Source organism: Coptis chinensis, chromosome 2 (genome assembly GCF_015680905.1).
Source record: "Coptis chinensis isolate HL-2020 chromosome 2, ASM1568090v1, whole genome shotgun sequence".
NCBI lineage: Eukaryota > Viridiplantae > Streptophyta > Magnoliopsida > Ranunculales > Ranunculaceae > Coptis > Coptis chinensis.
The window spans coordinates 106,529,470-106,548,534 of NC_141457.1; the positions used below are offsets into that span (position 1 = coordinate 106,529,470).

A 19,065-nucleotide genomic window follows, 5' to 3' on the forward strand; every position below is an offset into this window, starting at 1 on the left:
GAACGAATAATAGGGGTTATTTTGCACACCAAAAATTCCAAAATGCTCTCCTATTGAAAGATTTAACGACGGTGACATTAGAGTGCGTGTGACCCTTTTGTCAACATCTAGTGGTTTGTTGTTTTCATATATGAAACATAAGATTTAGTAGTCAACCAAAAGTTAAAAAAGGACTGAAAGAAGAAAAAGAGTAAAAGACAACAACCTGCACCCAAACTCTCATAAAGGGGGAGTCCCGGAGGGAACATAGTGTATTGGCACGTCCTTCGTTACATGACTATTTCAGGAGGAGGTTGGGCACCACAAGTGCTCTAATAGACATCCCACCAGACACGTGATGTACACAAGACCTACATACAACAACTCCTTCAGTATAACTCGACCCTAGACATATGGATACTCGTCACATTCGAAGCCGACGCCGAGCACTCACCATACTCAAAGACTCGCATAAATATCAACACCAGCGACTCATCACTAGGCTCCACCTCGTGACATCATCACCTGCTACTAGGGGCAGCCCTGAGTTCATAAGGGCCCTAGCCAAGCACTTAATGTGAGGCCCCCTACTTTTGAGATCTAACAAAAAACCTATATAGAGAGTTGATTAAAATGAACTGAATTGATATGTTGGAGAAGAAGAAAGTGCCTTTGTGCAGTACGCTTTCTGTCTTGTGAGCAAATTAGTGGTTTTCTTAGTCGGCAGTGAGAAAACATAAAATATGTAGTAATAATTGTCATTGAATTCGGGGCCCTAATTATGAGCAAAACATTTGGCCCCAACTACCCGCCTCTCTCGGCTACCCTTAGAGTCGCCCCTGCCTACCACTGTCATCATTACTACAATTATCCTTAAGCCTCTTTCCTACCGTAATACATGAACTATTACAGTCATTTACCATCATTACAGAGTATTCACTATCATTATACCCTATGCCAGCTCAGACAAGCCTAAACACTTATGGCTGCTACCCACATGCCCCTCATCTCAACCGCACATCTGTACTCATCAATGCACGTGTCACATCCGATGTACACTTTCAATACCTATAAAAGCCACCCCTCAAGAACTACGTGTGGCTTAATTCCAGTCTGATTATTGCTCCTAATTTAAGTTATTAACTCAACCTTCACTGCCACTTCCAATACGTAGACTGGATACATAGACACTTTCTTCCTCATGAAGAGCAGTTATTAACAACAACCAAAACCATCCCTTTTTCCTCGTCCTAACTTAAGAGCTAAGTCTTAACTTCGTGTATTGCCCTAATAATCATTTAGGATAAATTTAGACATTTACAGGTGCCACCACAAATTCACTCATACATACTGACCAAGATCCGCATAGTCCAAAAAGAAGGCTTTTGATTTAGCCACATTTACTGGATCTTTGACGACAACTATCTATTGAAATAGCTAATTTGCAATTTCGAAAGTCTTTAGTGATTAATTCTAGATTGTTCATTCTAGCAAAGTCTAGACTCTATACTATATGGGGTCGGCAGTTACTTGGTTTACAAGAATGCTTAATATGTAGGGGGGACGACGACTATAACAGATGGCCCAGCACCAAAAATAGTTACGAAGTCAATGCTCATTGGTGGGATTCGAATGACGTGGCACAAAATAAAAATAAATGAAATAACAAGAAACTGCGATTCGAATTTTATCGAAGTCAGCTATTTCCCCTTGGGTTGAGTACTTGTATTGTCAACCTGCGAGGTTATATATGGGGGATAGCTACATTTGGTCTGCTACTAGGGTCCAGCAAGGCGACCCTTTGGGTCCCCTTCTATTTTTGACGGGTGTTGCATCCCCCGATTCTCCGCGGATCCAATCCGGTTAATCGAGTTGTTGCTACATGCTTGGTATCTAGATGATGGGACTTTGATTGGAGATACAAAACAGGTGGCGACAGCTTTGAGTATGATTCAGGAAGAAGGACCTTCTTATGGGCTGGTTCTTAATGTGGCTAAAACTGAGCTATTTTGGCCATCATTGGATCCACGCCGCTCCACCCCTCGGTCTCTTTCCTTCGATTTGTCCCGGCCCTCAACAGGAGTCAGGTTGCTTGGAGGTGCAGTCAGCACTGATCCATCTTTTGTCAGGGGCCTTGCTTGCAAGCGTGTTGAAAAGGTTGTGACTTTGATGGACCGTTTAGCTACATTAGACAATCTACAGTGAGTTAGCTTTTTACGCGTGCTTGTCTTTGGGCTCTCTAAGTTGGTATTTGCGATTATTACTTGTCCACCATCCCTTTTAGAGGCGACTAAGACGTTTGATCGGCATCTCCGCAGTGTTCTCCAGGGTATTGTGGTTTGTGATGGTCCAAACTTCGGTGATTTGCAGTGGCGTTTATCGACACTCCCATTACGTCTAGGTGGGTTAGGTATTTATTGTGCCACTGATGTCTCTACTTTTGCTTTTGTGGCCTCCCGTTGTCAGACGTCTGAGCTTCAGAACCACATTCTTAGGAGTTGTGGGCGAGTGCCTTTGGATGAGATTCTTGATGTTGCTAGCGGTCTGGCGAGTCTTTGTCTACCCGATTTTGACCTCCGGTTCTATGGTCGGAATGCTACCGTCCCCTCAAAACCACAAAAAGTTTTGGCGGAAGCGTTCTATAGTAAGATTGTTGTTGGTCTTGAGAGGGAGTTTGTGTTATCTCGCTTTCATGAAAAGCGATCATTGGATGCTTGCGCGACGAAACACGCAAAAGGACTTCCTACTTGCTATTAGATGGAGGGACTTGGGCCCAAAGATATGTCGTCGATGGAGTATCGTTCTATTCTTCGATACCGCCTCATGATTCCTTTGTACTCGATGGTGGTCTATGCCCCGCTTTGCAAAAAGTAGACTAGATGCCTTTGGAGACCATGCGGCCTGCTTTGTAGATATTTTCCGGGTTTCAAATACCGACATGATCATGTCGAGATATTTTTATGTGATGCATTTTGGAGGCTGGGGTACAAGTGAAGAAGGAGGCTCCCCGTGTGAATTTTCTCACCGATCCGAATGAGGGAAGATCCACACGACGACTGGGATATATTGATATCTGGTTGGTCCGAGGGGACACATGCATCGTTGATGTAACTGGAGCCTCTCCGTTGGTAGGGCTTGGGAATGGAGTCTTTGAGGTGGGGAGCAACTAAGAGAGCGGACAGGGGAAGATGGAGAAGCATGAGGAAGCTTGCACGGCTAACCAAAGATTGTTTCATTCCGTTTAGTTTAAACACTTTTGGTTTCTTGGAACAACGGTGTGTTGAGCTTCTACGAAGAGACTTGAGAAAGTTATGGACGATAATGTTATGACAAATTTGGTTCTAACGAGTTTGTTTTTAGAATAATAGGATTTCTTATTCGTAGAAAGGACTTCATACAAATTGTTTGTTGTGCCTTGTCACAATTATTTAATAAAATTAATCAAGATCGAATCGATAAAATTTCCACTTAAAAAAAATAAATAAAAAAAATAAAAAAAAAATAAATAAATAAACAATTTTCTCTTCTCGTTTCTCTCTCAAATTTCAAACCCAAAAATAACATGTAAGAAATAGAAAATTGAAATAACCCAAAAATGAAACCCAAAATTTCCACCCCAAAATCAAACCCAGCTAAGTTGACACCAAGCGAAACCCATCTCCCATTCGTTGTTCCCCGTCTTCAAAACGAGTCAAATGCGATAAAGATCAAGTCTTTGGACTCTCAAAGACGTGTCACCAGGTAAATTGATTTGTTGAGGTTTCGTTTGTTAATTTGATCTAATTGGTTGATTGGTCGATGTAGTGTCGACAAAGAACATCCCGTTTGTTGGCTAACTATAAGAACCAGAGAAATAATAAGAAGTCTTGTTGTATCAAATATTGCCAACAATGCCTCTTGAATAGGTTTGATTCCAACTGCATTTTTTTTTTCATTTCCTTGTTGCGAGATTTGTTTCGATTTATTTACATTCTGCCTTAAAGATATGGAGAGGAAGTAGAAGAAGTGGTGTTGTTGAATGAATGGAAATGTCCTAAATGTAAATACATCTGTAATTGTAGTTATTGCATGTAAGTAGTCCTTGTTATTTTTTTTTACCCAAGCAGAATTAAATTTTAATATGTAGTGACAATGTATGTGTTTCTTCTTATATAGGAAGAAGAAAGGACAAAAAACTACTAGAATACTTGTGCATACTGCAAAGGCCACTGGCTTTTCTTCGGTTTCAGATGGGAAGACCTTTAAGAAGCCCCGCCGTCCATATGAGAAGGAGTGTTTGGATGCAGAACTGAAGCTTGTTGGAGAGTATGGGCTCCGATGTAAGAGAGAACTCTGGAGGGTTTAGTATGTCCTCAGTCGCATTCGCGGATGTTGGAGAGACTAGTGAGGTTGCATATATTGCCTGAAAGATATGTGTACAGAGAACTTGTTTCTATGCCTGTCTATCAATGGAGTATAATGCTAAGGGGGTACTTGGTATCAATGGAGTTCAGATTACTGCACTGGATATTCTGTCGTCGGAGGAGTTTGTGATTCATGGGATTTCTCGACCCTTTAAAATGGTGAAGCTTTCTAGCACAATGAGTTAGGAGCATTTTCAGATCAATGGAGTGGTGTTGCTGCTATTTTCAGCTTGCTCTCTATCTTTTACTTGTTTGAAGGTTCAATGGCGTCCTGTTCAGATGAAGTTCCGGTGTGGGAAAGAAGGGCCTTTTGCAACATGCTTCCGGTGTGGGAAAGAAATTATGTCAGAGTTTTGACTACAAGTTTTGTCAAAGTTAAGGATACTTATGCAAGCTGAGTTCTGTCTCATCTTTGTATATGACTAGTAGAAAGAAGTTGAGCTATTTCTGTCTGTTATCTATTTCTGATCTTTGTAACAGTTCACAACTAATGGTTTCACTTAATGATCTTTGGGATTATATTTTCACTTAATGGTTTCTGAATTCTAATGTGAATACGCTGTTTTTAGTTCCTTGTCCTTATAGAGTCTGATTTCCACTTTCATCCATTATCTTCGGATATATACTTAAAACATTCAATTTCAGCACAAGGAGTATAGGAGTTTAGGGGGGGTGTGAAATGGATAGTACGTGCAGTGTGGTTGAAATGGACGGTACATGTAATATGGTGGCTTTCTGTTGGGCTTAAGTTCTGACTTCTTAGAGAAATGTTGGAAACATTAACATTGTAGTATAATGAAGGAAAAATGAGCAGTCTTGTAGGACGATCTTCATTTCTTCTTCTGGAGGGTTTCTTTTTCACAAACTCTCTGCCTTTGCATGGTTAGTTAGACTAGAAAAATAATTGTTGAAGATATCTTGCATATATATGCCATCGTCCATAGCCATGTGCTTTAATGGTTATGTTACATGGGACACTCATTTACTGCACTGGAATTCATTCATTACTCATTACTGATGCAATGATGTAGACAATTCCAATGTATTCAGCTCCTTCCTTCGGATTCTTTGAAGTTATATTGGCTCTCTTTTTTCAGTTGAGGCAGGATTTTTTTTTATCGGTGAGGCAGGATTGAAATGATATATCTAACGTAGTCAGTGGAAAGTTTGATATTGCAAGTCCAGAGAATTCCCTCTCTGCAACTAGAACTGACGCTGTTGGAATTGGAGTTGGTGTGGGGAACTGACTCATTTTTAGCACACATTATTCACAAAAATTATACTCAAACAACATCAACTATGAAACAAAAATTGTCATGAGTGTAGTTAGCCCTTTCCAGCTATTTACAAAAAAAACCCTATGAACAAAATGTTATATTTTGATCCAAGACGAAGTCGGCTGTCTTTTTCGCCAAAATTCCAAGCCATTTCCGCCGTTTACAAAGCGCACCTACACATGAAAATAATAGAATTAATGTCATAGATACACCAGATTACACTAGCTATTGCGGTTAAGGGTGGAATTCGAGCTAAACGAGCCGAGCTTTACCATGCTCAAGCTCTACCATGCTCAAACTCGGCTCGTTAATTACACAAGCTTTAAATTGAGCTCGAGCTCGGCTCATATAGTTAAACGAGCGAGCTCAAGCTAAGTCCGAGTGGCTCGGTTATTTTACACTACAAATATGCTATTTGAGCTAAACGAGCCGAGCTTCATCAAGCTCATTTGTTGCACGAGCTTTAATTTGAGCTCGAGCTCGGGTCATATAGTTAAACGAGCGAGCTCGAGCCGCTCGGCTCGAATTCCACCCTTAATTGCGGTAATAGAAAAAAAAAAACACATACCAAACAAAAAAATTTGATTCTTCTGGTTTTAAGTCAAGTGAATGCTAATTACAAAGTCACAACAATTAATCCTGAAAGACGAAAAAAAAATGGTGTAAGTAGACTTATACTTTGAACAAGTTTTATTGTAGAATACTAATATAATCACCTGCAACATATTATTGAGATCAATGCTTGCAATTCCATGAGGTTGTTAAGACCTCAAGAAAAAATGTTCAAAAGTCCCCTGTATAATAACAAAAAATAAATAAAAAATAGTTACATATATGTTTGTATTAAAAACTTTGCCACATGCAAAGGTTTATTGATAACAAACGAATTTAGAACTTCAAATACCTGTTCAAGTTGGTGAATTCCTCTAGTGGATGTCGCATCATGCTGTATCTCAAAATTATTTCCGACCAGGAAGGACTCCTATATAGTCACCATGGAACCATTTATGTATCTAGCTATTATGTCAATACTTAACTGTTTTATCTATTTAAGTGAGAAGGTTGTATGGTACTTGACTCAAATGGAAAGGTTGATGACTAAGCAGAAAACTACGAGTACCAGTCCCAAAATACTCCTGACAACAACAAACAAATTTCAATATAATAACATGTACAAATGCAACAACAACCACCGACAAAAAAAAAAACAATTATAACACTAACCTGATTAAAAGAGGGGAGCATGAAGTCATGACTGTATCGAGATTGTTGCTCAATATCCATCCTAAGCTCCTACGAAATCCAGAAGAATATTGTTGAATCAAAACAATAGCTAATGCTACTAAATAAAGTTGAACACAATTTTAGTTACCTGATTGAAGGTGTGGAAATTTGAATCTCTTTCGGTAGCCCCAGCCCCAATCTGAGATTTCCTTTCCTCGAGTTTTTTTTTTTTTTTTTTTGGCTTTGTTTAGTGTTTTTCTTACTGCCTTTCTTCATCCCATTTTTTCCCTTATCAAGAAACGATGTAAAATCCTTGGGTCGACCTTTGGGCTTCACAAAAGGTGGATCAAGTAATGGCTTTTGAATATAGGCAACTGGGATTCTTGTTTGATTATTTTGCTCCTTTTCAGTTTCTTCATTCTGCTATTCCGAACGTAATGATATATTCCTAAGTGCAGCTTTAACATCTCGTAAGGTATTGTGTAAACCTTTCATTGCCACTTCGTATACTTCATCATACGGTGAAGCCTTACACGCAATATTGACTCCCAATTTGCAAAGTTTGCAATATTTACTTGTTTTACTTTCTTGATGACTCACTTGAATTTCTTCATTTCCAAACACCACCGAACCAGATTTTGCTTCTCTTGTCCATCTTTTGAGTATATGTTGTTTTGGGAGTGTTTGAACATCTTCAACCAAAAAAATCTTCAAGATATGTCGTCTACACAAATAACCTGCAAATTCATACAATTGGCAGCTACACTTTGCACCCATTATAGAAGGCTCAAACAGGACGGTGCGCGCTACCTGATCGTGTCCTTCCATCCACACTTTGTAGACACATTCTGTTCCATGCTCCTCAACTTTCCTATGGCGGTAAGAAAGACCTTGATATAATTGCTCTTGAAACTTACAAAAGATACTTCTTGTATAAACTTCAGCTGCCTCCTTCTCAATTTTAACATTAAGTCTTAAAACTGGCCTTGCATAAATGGTGACATAATCTTCCTTGTTTTCTTCCTCCCACCTATCCAAGACAGCTAATTCATATTGCTTAACAAACTTAGAAAGTGTCATACCTTTTGTCAGGTATTTATCAAAGTAAGAGTTGATGCTTTCACTCTGTTGGGTCGTGTACATACCTACAAATTTATAATTAGCCCATAAAGAAATTATTCAAAGCAAAGTGTAACTAAACCATTGAGATAACCAGCACAAGAAAAAAAAAACAAAACAAAAGACAGATACAAGAAATGATATACCTACTAAAAATAGGTCACGTCTGTAAGCTGATGCCCACTTTTCTCGCTGTCCAAATAAATTTTCTAGCCACTTATTCTGTTTTAGGTTGTACTTTTCAAGCATTACCTCCCAATTATGTTCAAACTCTGCAATAGTCTCTGTTTCGGCAGTAACCTGCTTCAACACAACGAGAGCAATGGTGACGAACACACTAAAAAACAGAGGAATTTGATGTTGGGAGAGATAAAACTGAACCAAATAATGGCTGCCTACGTACCCAAGATCTATTCTCTAGGGATCAAGTTTCCACGTAGTTCCTTATGAAAAATAGTTTGGTATTTATAGAGGTAGAGTAGAGACTCCTTGTAGCTCAAGTATTCTTGTAGCTTAAGTAATTGTGATTGAATATAACTCTCAACTGATAGTTATCTCTTTGATAAGAAATGAATCTGGACATAAATCAATGTACATTAGTGGCAAGCCATATGGCTAAGGTTCAACCTTAGACACATGAGTTAATGGGTCTGTACATTGATCCATGATATTGCGAATTGGGCTTTAGCCCTATTGATTAAATGAATAAAGTGGAGACCTCTACTAATGGACGTTTGCCACGTAGGTGGGGGTCGAAACACCGCCCCCTCTTTGACAAGTGAACGGAGTTCTTATGGCAAAGAAGAGAATAATACAATAAGAAAAAAGTGAGCGGAATGTATAATCAAAGTGTCGTATGAATGCAAACGATATGAAAATGGAATGTCGAAAAAAAAACGTAAATATTGTGTATTAAATAATTTTAAATTAATTTATAAGAGGATGCAATGTAAGTAATTGATAGATAGTGAAGCGAGAATTAAAATAGGTGACAAAAAATTGATAAAGAAAACCAATTTTTAATCAGGATATATCAACTTTAGCATTAATAGAAATATGCAAAAAGATAAAATCTATTCAAAATAGTGATGGGGCTATACTGGCAAACCCATTAGTTGGTGAGCGGAGTAAAAGAGGGTCGAGTCTCTAGTTTTCAAAGATTGTCAAAATTGGGTAACTAGGTCGGGCCAGTATGGGGAAACCGGGGTCACATTAGATTCACACGAGTGACAAAAATAGTTGGGGTCACATGATGACAAAAAGAGATAATGATGGTTGGGTTCGCATTAGATTCATAATATGACAAAAAGAGATTATATTCACATGGCATGAGGACCGATTGGATCCACATAAAGACAAATTCCTTGTCAAACAAAACTGTGCACACTGTGCTCGTGATACGTGACGGAATTGAACACCAAAGATTTGAAAAAGAGACGGAGATAATATATTAAGAGTTGGAAACGTGTGATGGGAACTAATAACAAAATAAACTCAATCGAAAAACAGTCAGAGAGAAGTCCAGGCCTAGCACAAATCTTAGAGAAGAAACGAGAAAAAAGAAGTCACGATCTAGTACCGATAAACACGAAAACAAAAGTCCGTAACGTGCCTTCGTTGGTTTCAACGAAGCGGGTAGATGAAGCATTATCGTGTTTGCTGTTAAACCGATTCATGGCATTATCATGTTCTCTTTTCCTTGTCAGATGAAGCAGAGCGTGGTTTTACAATGAAGTCTCTTGGAATTTCTCTTTATTACGAGATGTTGGTAATTTCAAATTGGATATGCAACTAAAGATTGACCTACATAATCTAGGTCAAGATTGATCAGTTTCAAATTGGATTTGTTAGGATATTAAGTTCAAATTGTTGGGTTTCGATCAAAATTGAATTTGGGCTGCCGAAGAAGACGGAGAATGTCGAAGAAGACAGAGAAAAGTCCGGAGAATATGAAAAAAGCGGTGGCAAAGTGTTGTGACAGCATAAAACAGGTATGTTAGTATTTTTTTATCAGTTATCTTAAAATTTTGGTTAAGTCTAAAAGACTGACGAAAAGTTTAATTTTGTCGTCGCAGGTAGAAACGGCAGAATTACGAGCAAAAGATATTGACGAAAAATATCGAGCGGAAAGATTTCAATGCCTTAGAAAAAAATAAAGAAGCTGAAGAAAGGTTTTGCTCAGGGTGACCGCGCCGCAATGCCGTAGAAGAAAATAAAAATAATAATAATAATAAAGAAGTTGAATAAAGTTTTAGACAGAAAGTTAACGTAATCGCGAATTTTTTTGCATCGGAGAAACGACGGTTGTCTGAGCCTCGAAAAGTTTCGCCGAAAGTTCGGCTTAATGCCTTAGAAAAAATAAAAAAAATAAAAAAATAATGACCCGAAAAATTTTCGCTCGAAAAATTTATCGTGAGAAAGATCTGCAAAATGCCTTAGAAAAAATAACGACGGGCGAAAAATTTTCGCCGGAAAATTTTTCAGAAAAGATCGGCACAATGCCTTAGAAAAATAATGAAGGCGACGAAAAATTTTCGCCGGAAAATTTTTCGAAAGATCGGCACAATGCCTTAGAAAAAATAATGAAGTTGACGAAAATTTTCGCTCGGAAAATTTTTCGTAGAAAGGTCGGCACAACACCTTAAAAAAAATAATGAAGTTGACGAAAATTTTCGCTCGGAAAATTTTTCATAAAAAGATCGGCACAATGCCTTAGAAAAAATAATGAAGTTGACGAAAATTTTCGCTCGGAAATTTTTTCGTAGAAAGGTCGGCACAATGCCTTAGAAAAAATAATAAAGTTGACGAAAATTTTCGCTCAGAAAATTTTTCGTAGAAAGATCGGCACAATGCCTTAGAAAAATAATGATGAAAGCTTTGTGAAAATTTTCGCCGAAAATTTTTCAGAAAAAGATCGGCACAAAGCCTTAGAAAAAATAATGAAGTTGACGAAAAGTTTAACTCGGAAAATTTTTCGTTCAGAAAGTTCGACTTAATGCCTTATATAAAAAATAATGAAGCTGGTGAAAGTTTTCGCGAAGAAAGGTGACGTAATGCGAATTCTCGCCGCACGGAGAAACGGCGGTATTACGAGCAAATTATATTCATAAAGAATTGACGGAGAAAAGTTTAGCACGTAAAGGCGCCAATTAATGTAAATAGATGAATTAAAGAAGTTTCGGCTTTAACTCGTTGAGAAAAGAGCGCACAATGCCTTGGAAAAAATAATGACTCATGAAAATAGTTAACTGAAACGCTAAAGCGGGTTTAATTCAGATTCGAAGAAGAAAATGAAGATTTAATCGAACAACCGTAAGACAATTGTGAGAGACAATTGATTAGGTAATTAATGTGAATGTAATACCATAGAGCTAAAACTTCGTTTGATGAAAAATAAAAATAAAGATGGGTTTGTTATTGAATATTGTTGTTGTGTCAGATAACATACCTGCGGAAAACTGACAATGTTGTAGATTTATGCAGTTGAAATGAAATAGAACGAGACGCCCCCAATGCGTACTTAACTTTGCAAAATTAGGCTAAGTAAGCATAAAAGCGTTCAAACTTAGGCTGACGAAGCTAAACGTGGTAACCTCGTCAGATTTTGTCGGAACAATAGTAATGGACTAAGCGAGGGTAAAAGCGTTCAAACTTAGACTGGCGAAGTTAAACGTAGTAACTTCGTCAGATTTTGTCGTAGCGATAGTAATGACTAAGCGAGCGTAAAAAGCGTTCACACTTAGACTGACAAAGCTAAATATGGTAACTTCGTCAGATTTTTTCGTAATGATAGTAATTAACTAAGCGAGCGTAAAAGCGTTCAAACTTAGACTGACAAAGTTAAATGTGGTAACTTCGTCAGATTTTTTCGTAATGATAGTAATGAACTAAGCAAGCGTAAAAGTATTCAAACTTAAACTGACAAAGCTAAATGTCGTAACTTCGTCAAATTTTTTCGTAATGAGAATAACGAATTAAGCGAGCGTAAAAACGTTCAAACTTAGACTGACGAAAAGATGACTGCAAAAGTAATGTGTCTTGACCATTCGCTTTAACGGCAGCGGAAAGATAAGCCAATGAATCGGCATGACGTAAGTCATTTCGGGGTCTTTGAGTGATAGAGATGCAATCAAATTGTCGAGCAAGACTATGTATCAAACTGATTGGCAACAAGGCAAGAATCCGTGTATAACTAGACCTTTCGCGCCCCCAGTGTCAAAGCTGTTCTCAAGGCACAAATGGCAGCCTCATACTCGGCTTCGTTATTTGAAGCGGCGAAGCCAAGTCGCACAGATTTCCCAATCTTTTCTCCGCCGGGTTTAACAAAAAATGCATCCAATTCCAGACCCAGATTTACTATGGGAGCCATCTGAGTAAACAATCCATAGGTCAATGGGATTAGGAATTGAGTTTTCATGTTGGTCTTCGTCGCCCCCAGTACGTTATTGGCAGCAGAATGTCTTCCATAGATTATTCGTTCAAGTCCGACTGGAGATTGTCTTTTTCTTTGCGTGTAACCAGCCTATCTAGGTCGGTAGTTTGTCTGGGATTGTGGTCTTCCCTCTAGTTGTTTCTGTGACACCTTCTCTCCCTGCCTGGTCGGACCTGTCTGGGATGGCAGTTTTTCTCAAATCTGCGAGGTCGGCCTTCCCTGTCAGGTCGGTCCAGTCTAGGATGAAGGTTTCTCTTATACTTTCTTCCGTGACACCTTCTTTCCCTATCTGGTCGGACCTGTCTAGGATGACGATTTTCCTCAAATCTGCGAGGTCGGCCTTCCCTGTCAGGTCGGTCCAGTCTGGGATGAAGGTTTTCCTTATACTATCTTCCGTGACGCCTTCTTTCCCTGCCTGGTCAGACCTGTCTAGGATGACGATTTTCCTCAAATCTGCGAGGTCGGTCTTCCCCGCCGTCGGGTCCATCGATGAAGGTTTTCCTTATATCTTGCCTTCCTAACCTAGTAACAAAAGTACGTAACTTTTCGTCACGTATTTGCTTGATGTTCAGAAGTGAGTCGACATCCTTGGGCTCTTGGAATTGGGGCCGAAAACGATTAACAAACTGATTTTCTAGTTCATTGAATTGGTGAATTGATCTTGAAGGCAACTAACTAAACCAGCGTAATGCTTCTCCCTTTAGAGTTGATGGAAAGAGCTTACACATGAGCGGATCATCTCCACCCCATAACACCAACTTATTTTTGAACGATAGAACATGCAAGCCAGGATCTCCTTCCAACTCATCATAAAGTTCAAAATCGGTTTGTTTGAAGTCGGGATGGTGGTAAGCTTCTTGAATGTTGAGCGAAAACTTATCAAGTACGCCATCATTGACTGTCAAGTTTTTCATTCTTACATCCCTTGACTTTCTATCGTTAAGTTCTTTTGCAATCAACTCTTTCAACTGTTGTTCTGTTAGAGTTAAAGTATTGGCTCGAACAACTGGACGCCCCCGGTCGTGCCCATGTGGAGAAGGATATCTTCCATTATCTCTTATTGGAGTTAGAGATCTTTGGCGGTACGCACGATCAGCTCCGACCGGTGATTGTCTTTGTCTATCCTTGTAACCAGCCTGTCTTGGCCGGGTGGTCGGTATAATTATACCACTTCTCCATGTTTTGTTGCTCTTGTCTGGGATGCCCGCCTTCCCAGTCATGTCAGCATATCTCGGATGGCGGTCTTCCCTGAAATTGCTTCTCAGAGGTAAATCTTCCATTTGAGATCGGACATGTCTAGGGTAGTAGTCATCCCTACCAATCCGATTCTCCCCATAAGTACGGGTAATAGGGTCATTACTCTTAGAGTGTGCACTGGTTGATTGTGTTTGAGAAATAACACGTTGTTGAGGACAATGAAGTGGATCTTCAAGACGGTCCCATACACTAGAATGGCTGCGTCCGCCATTGGTGCTCGATGTTGTTGAATTTGCAAAGATCGTCCCAATCGCCTTTGCCTCTTTGCCAGCTTCCTTCTCAAGTTTCTATTTAAATTTTTGACTTGTCGTAACTCACGCTCAACCGTATTAGGGGTGAATTGGCTGCTACTATCACATTTTCCATTAGTTGGTGTGAGAGTAATGTCCACGTCCATATCCATGTCAACTAAAGGATCGACATGGATAGACAGCGGACCGCATGGAGGATTACTGACTTGTCGGTTTTCTTGTTGCAAGACTGTTAGGGTTGGTGCCGGCGGTTGTACTGCCTTTTGCGGTGGCGGTGGCGGAGGCGGAGGCGGTGGCGGTTGCACTGCTACAGTTGGATGTTGAGAATTAATCCTACCACTAGGAGCAACTTGATTGTTCAACGGTTCTTGCATTGGCCGATTTGAATTTCGAGGGTTGCAAGTCCTATTAGCAGGAGGAATTTGTCGACTATTTGGTCTGCTTCTTGTGCTTACCATCTTGATTGTTTCACGTGATAATGAATTCTAAATTCCCCACAGACGGCGCCAATTATGTTTCGGCAGTAACCTGCTTCAACACAACGAGAGCAATGGTGATGAACGCACTAAAAAACAGAGGAATTTGATGTTGGGGGAGATAAAACTGAACCAAATAATGGCTGCCTACGTACCTAAGATCTATTCTCTAGGGATCAAGTTTCCACGTAGTTTCTTATGAAAAATAGTTTGGTATTTATAGAGGTAGAGTAGAGACTCCTTGTAGCTCAAGTATTCTTGTAGCTTAAGTAATTGTGATTGAATATAACTCTCAACTAATAGTTATCTCTTTGATAAGAAATGAATCTTGACATAAATCAATGTACATTAATGGCAAGCCATGTGGCTAAAGTTCAGCCTTAGACACATGAGTTAATGGGCATGTACATTGATCCATGATATTGCGAATTGGGCTTTAGCCCTATTGATTAAATGAATAAAGTGGAGACATCTACTAATGGACGTTTGCCACGTAGGTGGGGGTCGAAACAGTCTCGTAACCATATAAACACTTGCAGAAATCCCTAAACAGATTTTCTTTTGAGACAAACTCATGAGCCAAATGTTTCCTTGCGTTTCTACTTATATGCTACAAACAATATCTATGATGAGTACCAGGTAAAACTTTCTCAATAGCCCCTCCAATGGCTGAATCTTGATCAGTGATGATAACTTTTGGCTGTTTTCCATCCATTGATGCCATCAATTTTTTCACCCACATAAAAGACTCTTCTGTCTCAGAATAAAGCAAGGCACCACCAAGTAATATTGTTTGGAAATGATGATTTATTCCAACAATAGGAGCAAATGGCATATCAAACTTATTTATTCCATACGTAGGATCAAAACAAATAACATCTCCAAAATAATAGTAATCCATCATCGACTTAGCATCTGTCCAAAATAAATTTGCCATACGCCCTTCTAAGTCAATTTGTATCGAATAACAAAAAGCAGGATTATCCATTTGTTGTTGTTGAAGATGATCAAGCACAACTTGTGCATTGCTATTGGCAAGGTCCCTTTGGCGTTTTGTACTCAAATAATTACTCAAGTCTTTCTTAGTAAATCCCATATTCTAAATCCCACTGGCTTCGCTAGCCATAAAGCTAGCCATCAAACTTCCTCTAATTCCTACTGAATCCATGGTATCCACAATAATTTGTTGGCTCGGGTCAATCTGTCTCTGCGATCGAAGCAAGTGTTTTTTACTTGGAGTGACGACATTATGGTTATGATTTTCAACAACTTTAGACACGATCCATTTTTCTTCATCTTTTTTTTTGCGAACAGCCATCATTGCCTTATAACCTGTCCTCGTATCAGCTTTGTTCCGCGTTCTCTCTTCAAATCGTTTGGCTTGAGAATCTCGCATCCCCTCAAAAGAACAATAAAATGTCCGACCATTAATTTCTCTGGTTACTCTTGATCTATTCACGGTGTTCTTTCGAACACTAAAACCAATGTGACCAGCGTAATTATTGTAAAACACATATGCTTCTTCGAGGGAATCAAACTTCATTCCTTCACATATGTTTCGACCCCTACCTACGTGGCAAACGTCTATTACTAGGGGTCTCTATTTTATTCATTTAATCGACAGGGCTAAAGCCCAATTCTTGTACCACGGATCAATGTGATGTGGGCCATTAACTCATGTGTTTAAGGCTGAACCTTAGCCACATGGCTTGCCACTAATGTACGTTGATTTATGTCCAGATTCGTTTCTTATCAAAGAGGTAATTATCAGTTGAAAGTTATAGTCTATCACAATTACTCAAGCTACAAGATTACTTGAGCTATAAGGACTCTCTACTCTACCTATATAAATACCAAACTATTTTTCATTCAGAACTACGTTCTTGAGACTTGATCTCATTGATAATTTGGGTACGTAGGCCACCGCAAGGTACAGACTCATCATTCTCCCGATCACCATCACTTTTCTAACTACTTTTCTACGTTTTTCGTCTCTTTCGTCACCACTTAGTGTTTTGATCATATTTGGTCGAAACAACATAGACAATATATATTCATGTCTTTTTCAATTTCATAGACTTCATCACCAATAACACCACCATGAGGTTCATCATCTTCACATACATCACCCCATTCAGCTTGTTCATTTTCAGTCATATTGTCTTCACTTGCAGATGATAAAACTACAAGAATTAATTGTAAAAAATCAAAATCAAAACTTGTAGCTAAATAATAAATTCAAAGCACAAAAGCATGTTTTATAATTTAGGAAGAAAGAGACAAATTATCTAAGTAGTTAAATTGATACTAAAGTTACCTCAATAAAACTATCGTTAGACAAAGATGGGAAGAGTTGGTCGAAAACCTTAAATGACGATCAGTGTGTCAATCAAAGAAGGCTATAGAGAGAGAGATTTAGTCGAAAATATGAACTTCGATCACTATCGAGGAGAAAAGAAAAGTATGCTGCATTTAGTGCCCATATAACCTGGCATTTGTTTTATTTTCCTATTTTCGCTATATTTCCAGCCTATTATGATTTTTTTTCTTACTGTTTTTTATTTTGTGCCACATCATTCGAAACCCACTAATGAGCATTGACTTCGGAACTATTTTTGGTGCTGGCCATGTGTTATAGTCGTCCCCTAGAGAGTAGAGACAACTACAGGACGTGTAAAAGCAATTAATAGAATCGATCCAACTTCAATACTAATTCAATATACCAACTACCAAGATCTCTCGTCACTTTATTCCTATTGTTTTAGCTTGTAGTTTTTAGATCTAGGAGCTCTGCCACATCCCCACTGGAGTGTGCATCTCCATGCTCCAATCATCCATTGATCGTTCATATATCAATATTAATTTATTAGCTTCTACTTACACGCTGTGAAACTATCTTGTTCAGAAAGTAAAATGTACTCACAATAAAAAAAATCTTTCTCGCAGCAGTTCCGTAGAATTACGCAAGCCACACTGAACTATATACGGACTACGTAAATATCTCCCCTTAATCGGCCATCAACCAATGGACTGCTTCAACATATTCTTCACCTTATTTAGCTATTACATCTGACTTAATATTTTGTAACAACTTCAAATTTAATCTACGACGAGAAACAAATTACCTACAATTATTTATCTATTTATTGATTGGCAAATATATTTTAAATGAGTTTAGTAATTCCGGCAATTCGAATATTGCCACCTAAAGGTTTTACCAACTATTTTAGTTACCACCTGCCTTACAACCATTTTAGTGATTTACTAATTACATTAGTAATTTTTTATATGATAAATAAAATAGAAGTTCAACAAAGGAGTGGGGATTGGGGAATGCCACAACGAACTTTTTAAGACGTCTTAATATTGACTTAGCAATTGCGCTTGCACGTGAATATCAATTTTCCTTTAATATATATGTGGTAGGTCCTAATTTGTTTATTTATTAAAAAAACCTAAAATAATAATAAATTTTATAGTGGGCTACTGAAAAAAAGACCTAGAATCGATGGACAACTCCAAAAAAAATTTAGTAGTAGGGCACGTGTTTTGATTTTTCCCTTTTTGGGAGGGGGACTATTTTTTAGAACGTCTTTAAGAGAGAAACCAAAAAAATACCAAACCAAACCAAACACCAAACCAAAAAAATATCAACTAATTTCAGGAAAAATATCAAATATTCAACATCAAATGACGCGGTTTTGGATAAACCGCGCCATATAGTTCACACGGCTTTCTCAAAACCGCACCACTGAAGCCCAAGTCCACCCGGTTTTTCAGAAACCGCGCAATGTGTCGTACATCAACTTTCTTTTTTCTTCTCTTTCCAAATCTCTCGTGCGATTTTCGCAAAATCGCGTGATTGAAACCCACACTCTAGCCCAAACCCATGCAGTGTTCAAAAAACCGTGCGATTTTTCCAAAACCGCAAGAGAGATTTGATACAACACCAAAACAAACACCAAATTTTGGCTGATTTGGTATTTGCTTTGGTGTTTTTTTGGTATTTTCATCAACATGTGTCTTTTCCTGAAGATGAAAAAAATACCAAATTACTATAAATTTGGTATTTGATGCTAGAATAGTATCTCACCTAAAGATGCTCTTAGAGATAAGGGTGGAATTTGAGTCGAGGGCTCGGAGCTCGGCTTGGGCTCGGCTCGTTTAAGTTCGGCTCGAGCTCGCTCGTTTACTATATGAGCCGAGCTCGAGCTCAAATAAAAACTCGTGTAACAAATGAGCTTGATGAAGCTCGGCTCATTTAGTTCAAATAACATATTTATAGTATAAAATAACCGAGGGCTCGGAGCTCGGCTTGGGGTTGGCTCGTTTAAGCTACTCGAGCTCGAGCTTTCGTTACTTATATGAGTCGAGCTCGAGCTCAATTTAAAGCTCAGATAATTAATGAGCGAGAGCTTGAAGCGTGGTGGTAAAAAGCAGCTTGTTTAGTTCGAATTCCACCCTTACTTAGAGAAAAAAAAAAATAGAAAAAAAACAAGAATTTCAAAAGACTAAAACGGCTCATATGACATGTGTCAGAAAATAACAAACTGTTAGAACCAAGTGATAGATCAAATGGCTAGCTCACTCAAGCCCGGTATAAATAGTAGAGAATAGAGATGATGTTGATTGTCAACAGTAAAAGGA

General features: G+C 38.6%; 2 protein-coding genes and 2 long non-coding RNA genes across 4 annotated transcripts; 1 reads left to right on the plus strand and 3 right to left on the minus strand.

Annotated features, from left to right (window-relative positions):
* The first annotated feature begins 3,458 nt into the window (after window positions 1-3,458).
* Window positions 3,459-4,953, plus strand: LOC147520144 (uncharacterized). The gene is made up of 2 exons (XR_015214381.1): window positions 3,459-3,720; window positions 4,135-4,953. It is a non-coding gene; the product is annotated as an uncharacterized LOC147520144 (long non-coding RNA).
* Window positions 4,954-5,740: 787 nt separating this feature from the next.
* Window positions 5,741-6,718, minus strand: LOC147520145 (uncharacterized). The gene is made up of 3 exons (XR_015214382.1): window positions 6,564-6,718; window positions 6,376-6,453; window positions 5,741-5,832 (listed from the first exon to the last, which is right to left on the minus strand). It is a non-coding gene; the product is annotated as an uncharacterized LOC147520145 (long non-coding RNA).
* Window positions 6,719-7,306: 588 nt separating this feature from the next.
* Window positions 7,307-15,514, minus strand: LOC147520146 (protein FAR1-RELATED SEQUENCE 5-like). Its single transcript, XM_086594245.1, has 2 exons — window positions 15,055-15,514; window positions 7,307-8,028 (listed from the first exon to the last, which is right to left on the minus strand). Exons 1-2 carry the CDS (start codon window positions 15,512-15,514, stop codon window positions 7,307-7,309), a joined length of 1,182 nt encoding a protein of 393 aa, XP_086450371.1.
* Window positions 15,515-15,517: 3 nt separating this feature from the next.
* LOC147520147 (protein FAR1-RELATED SEQUENCE 5-like) lies at window positions 15,518-15,961 on the minus strand. The gene has a single exon (XM_086594246.1). The coding sequence runs from the start codon at window positions 15,959-15,961 to the stop codon at window positions 15,518-15,520; it is 444 nt and encodes a 147-aa protein (XP_086450372.1).
* Between the last annotated feature and the right edge of the window lie 3,104 nt (window positions 15,962-19,065).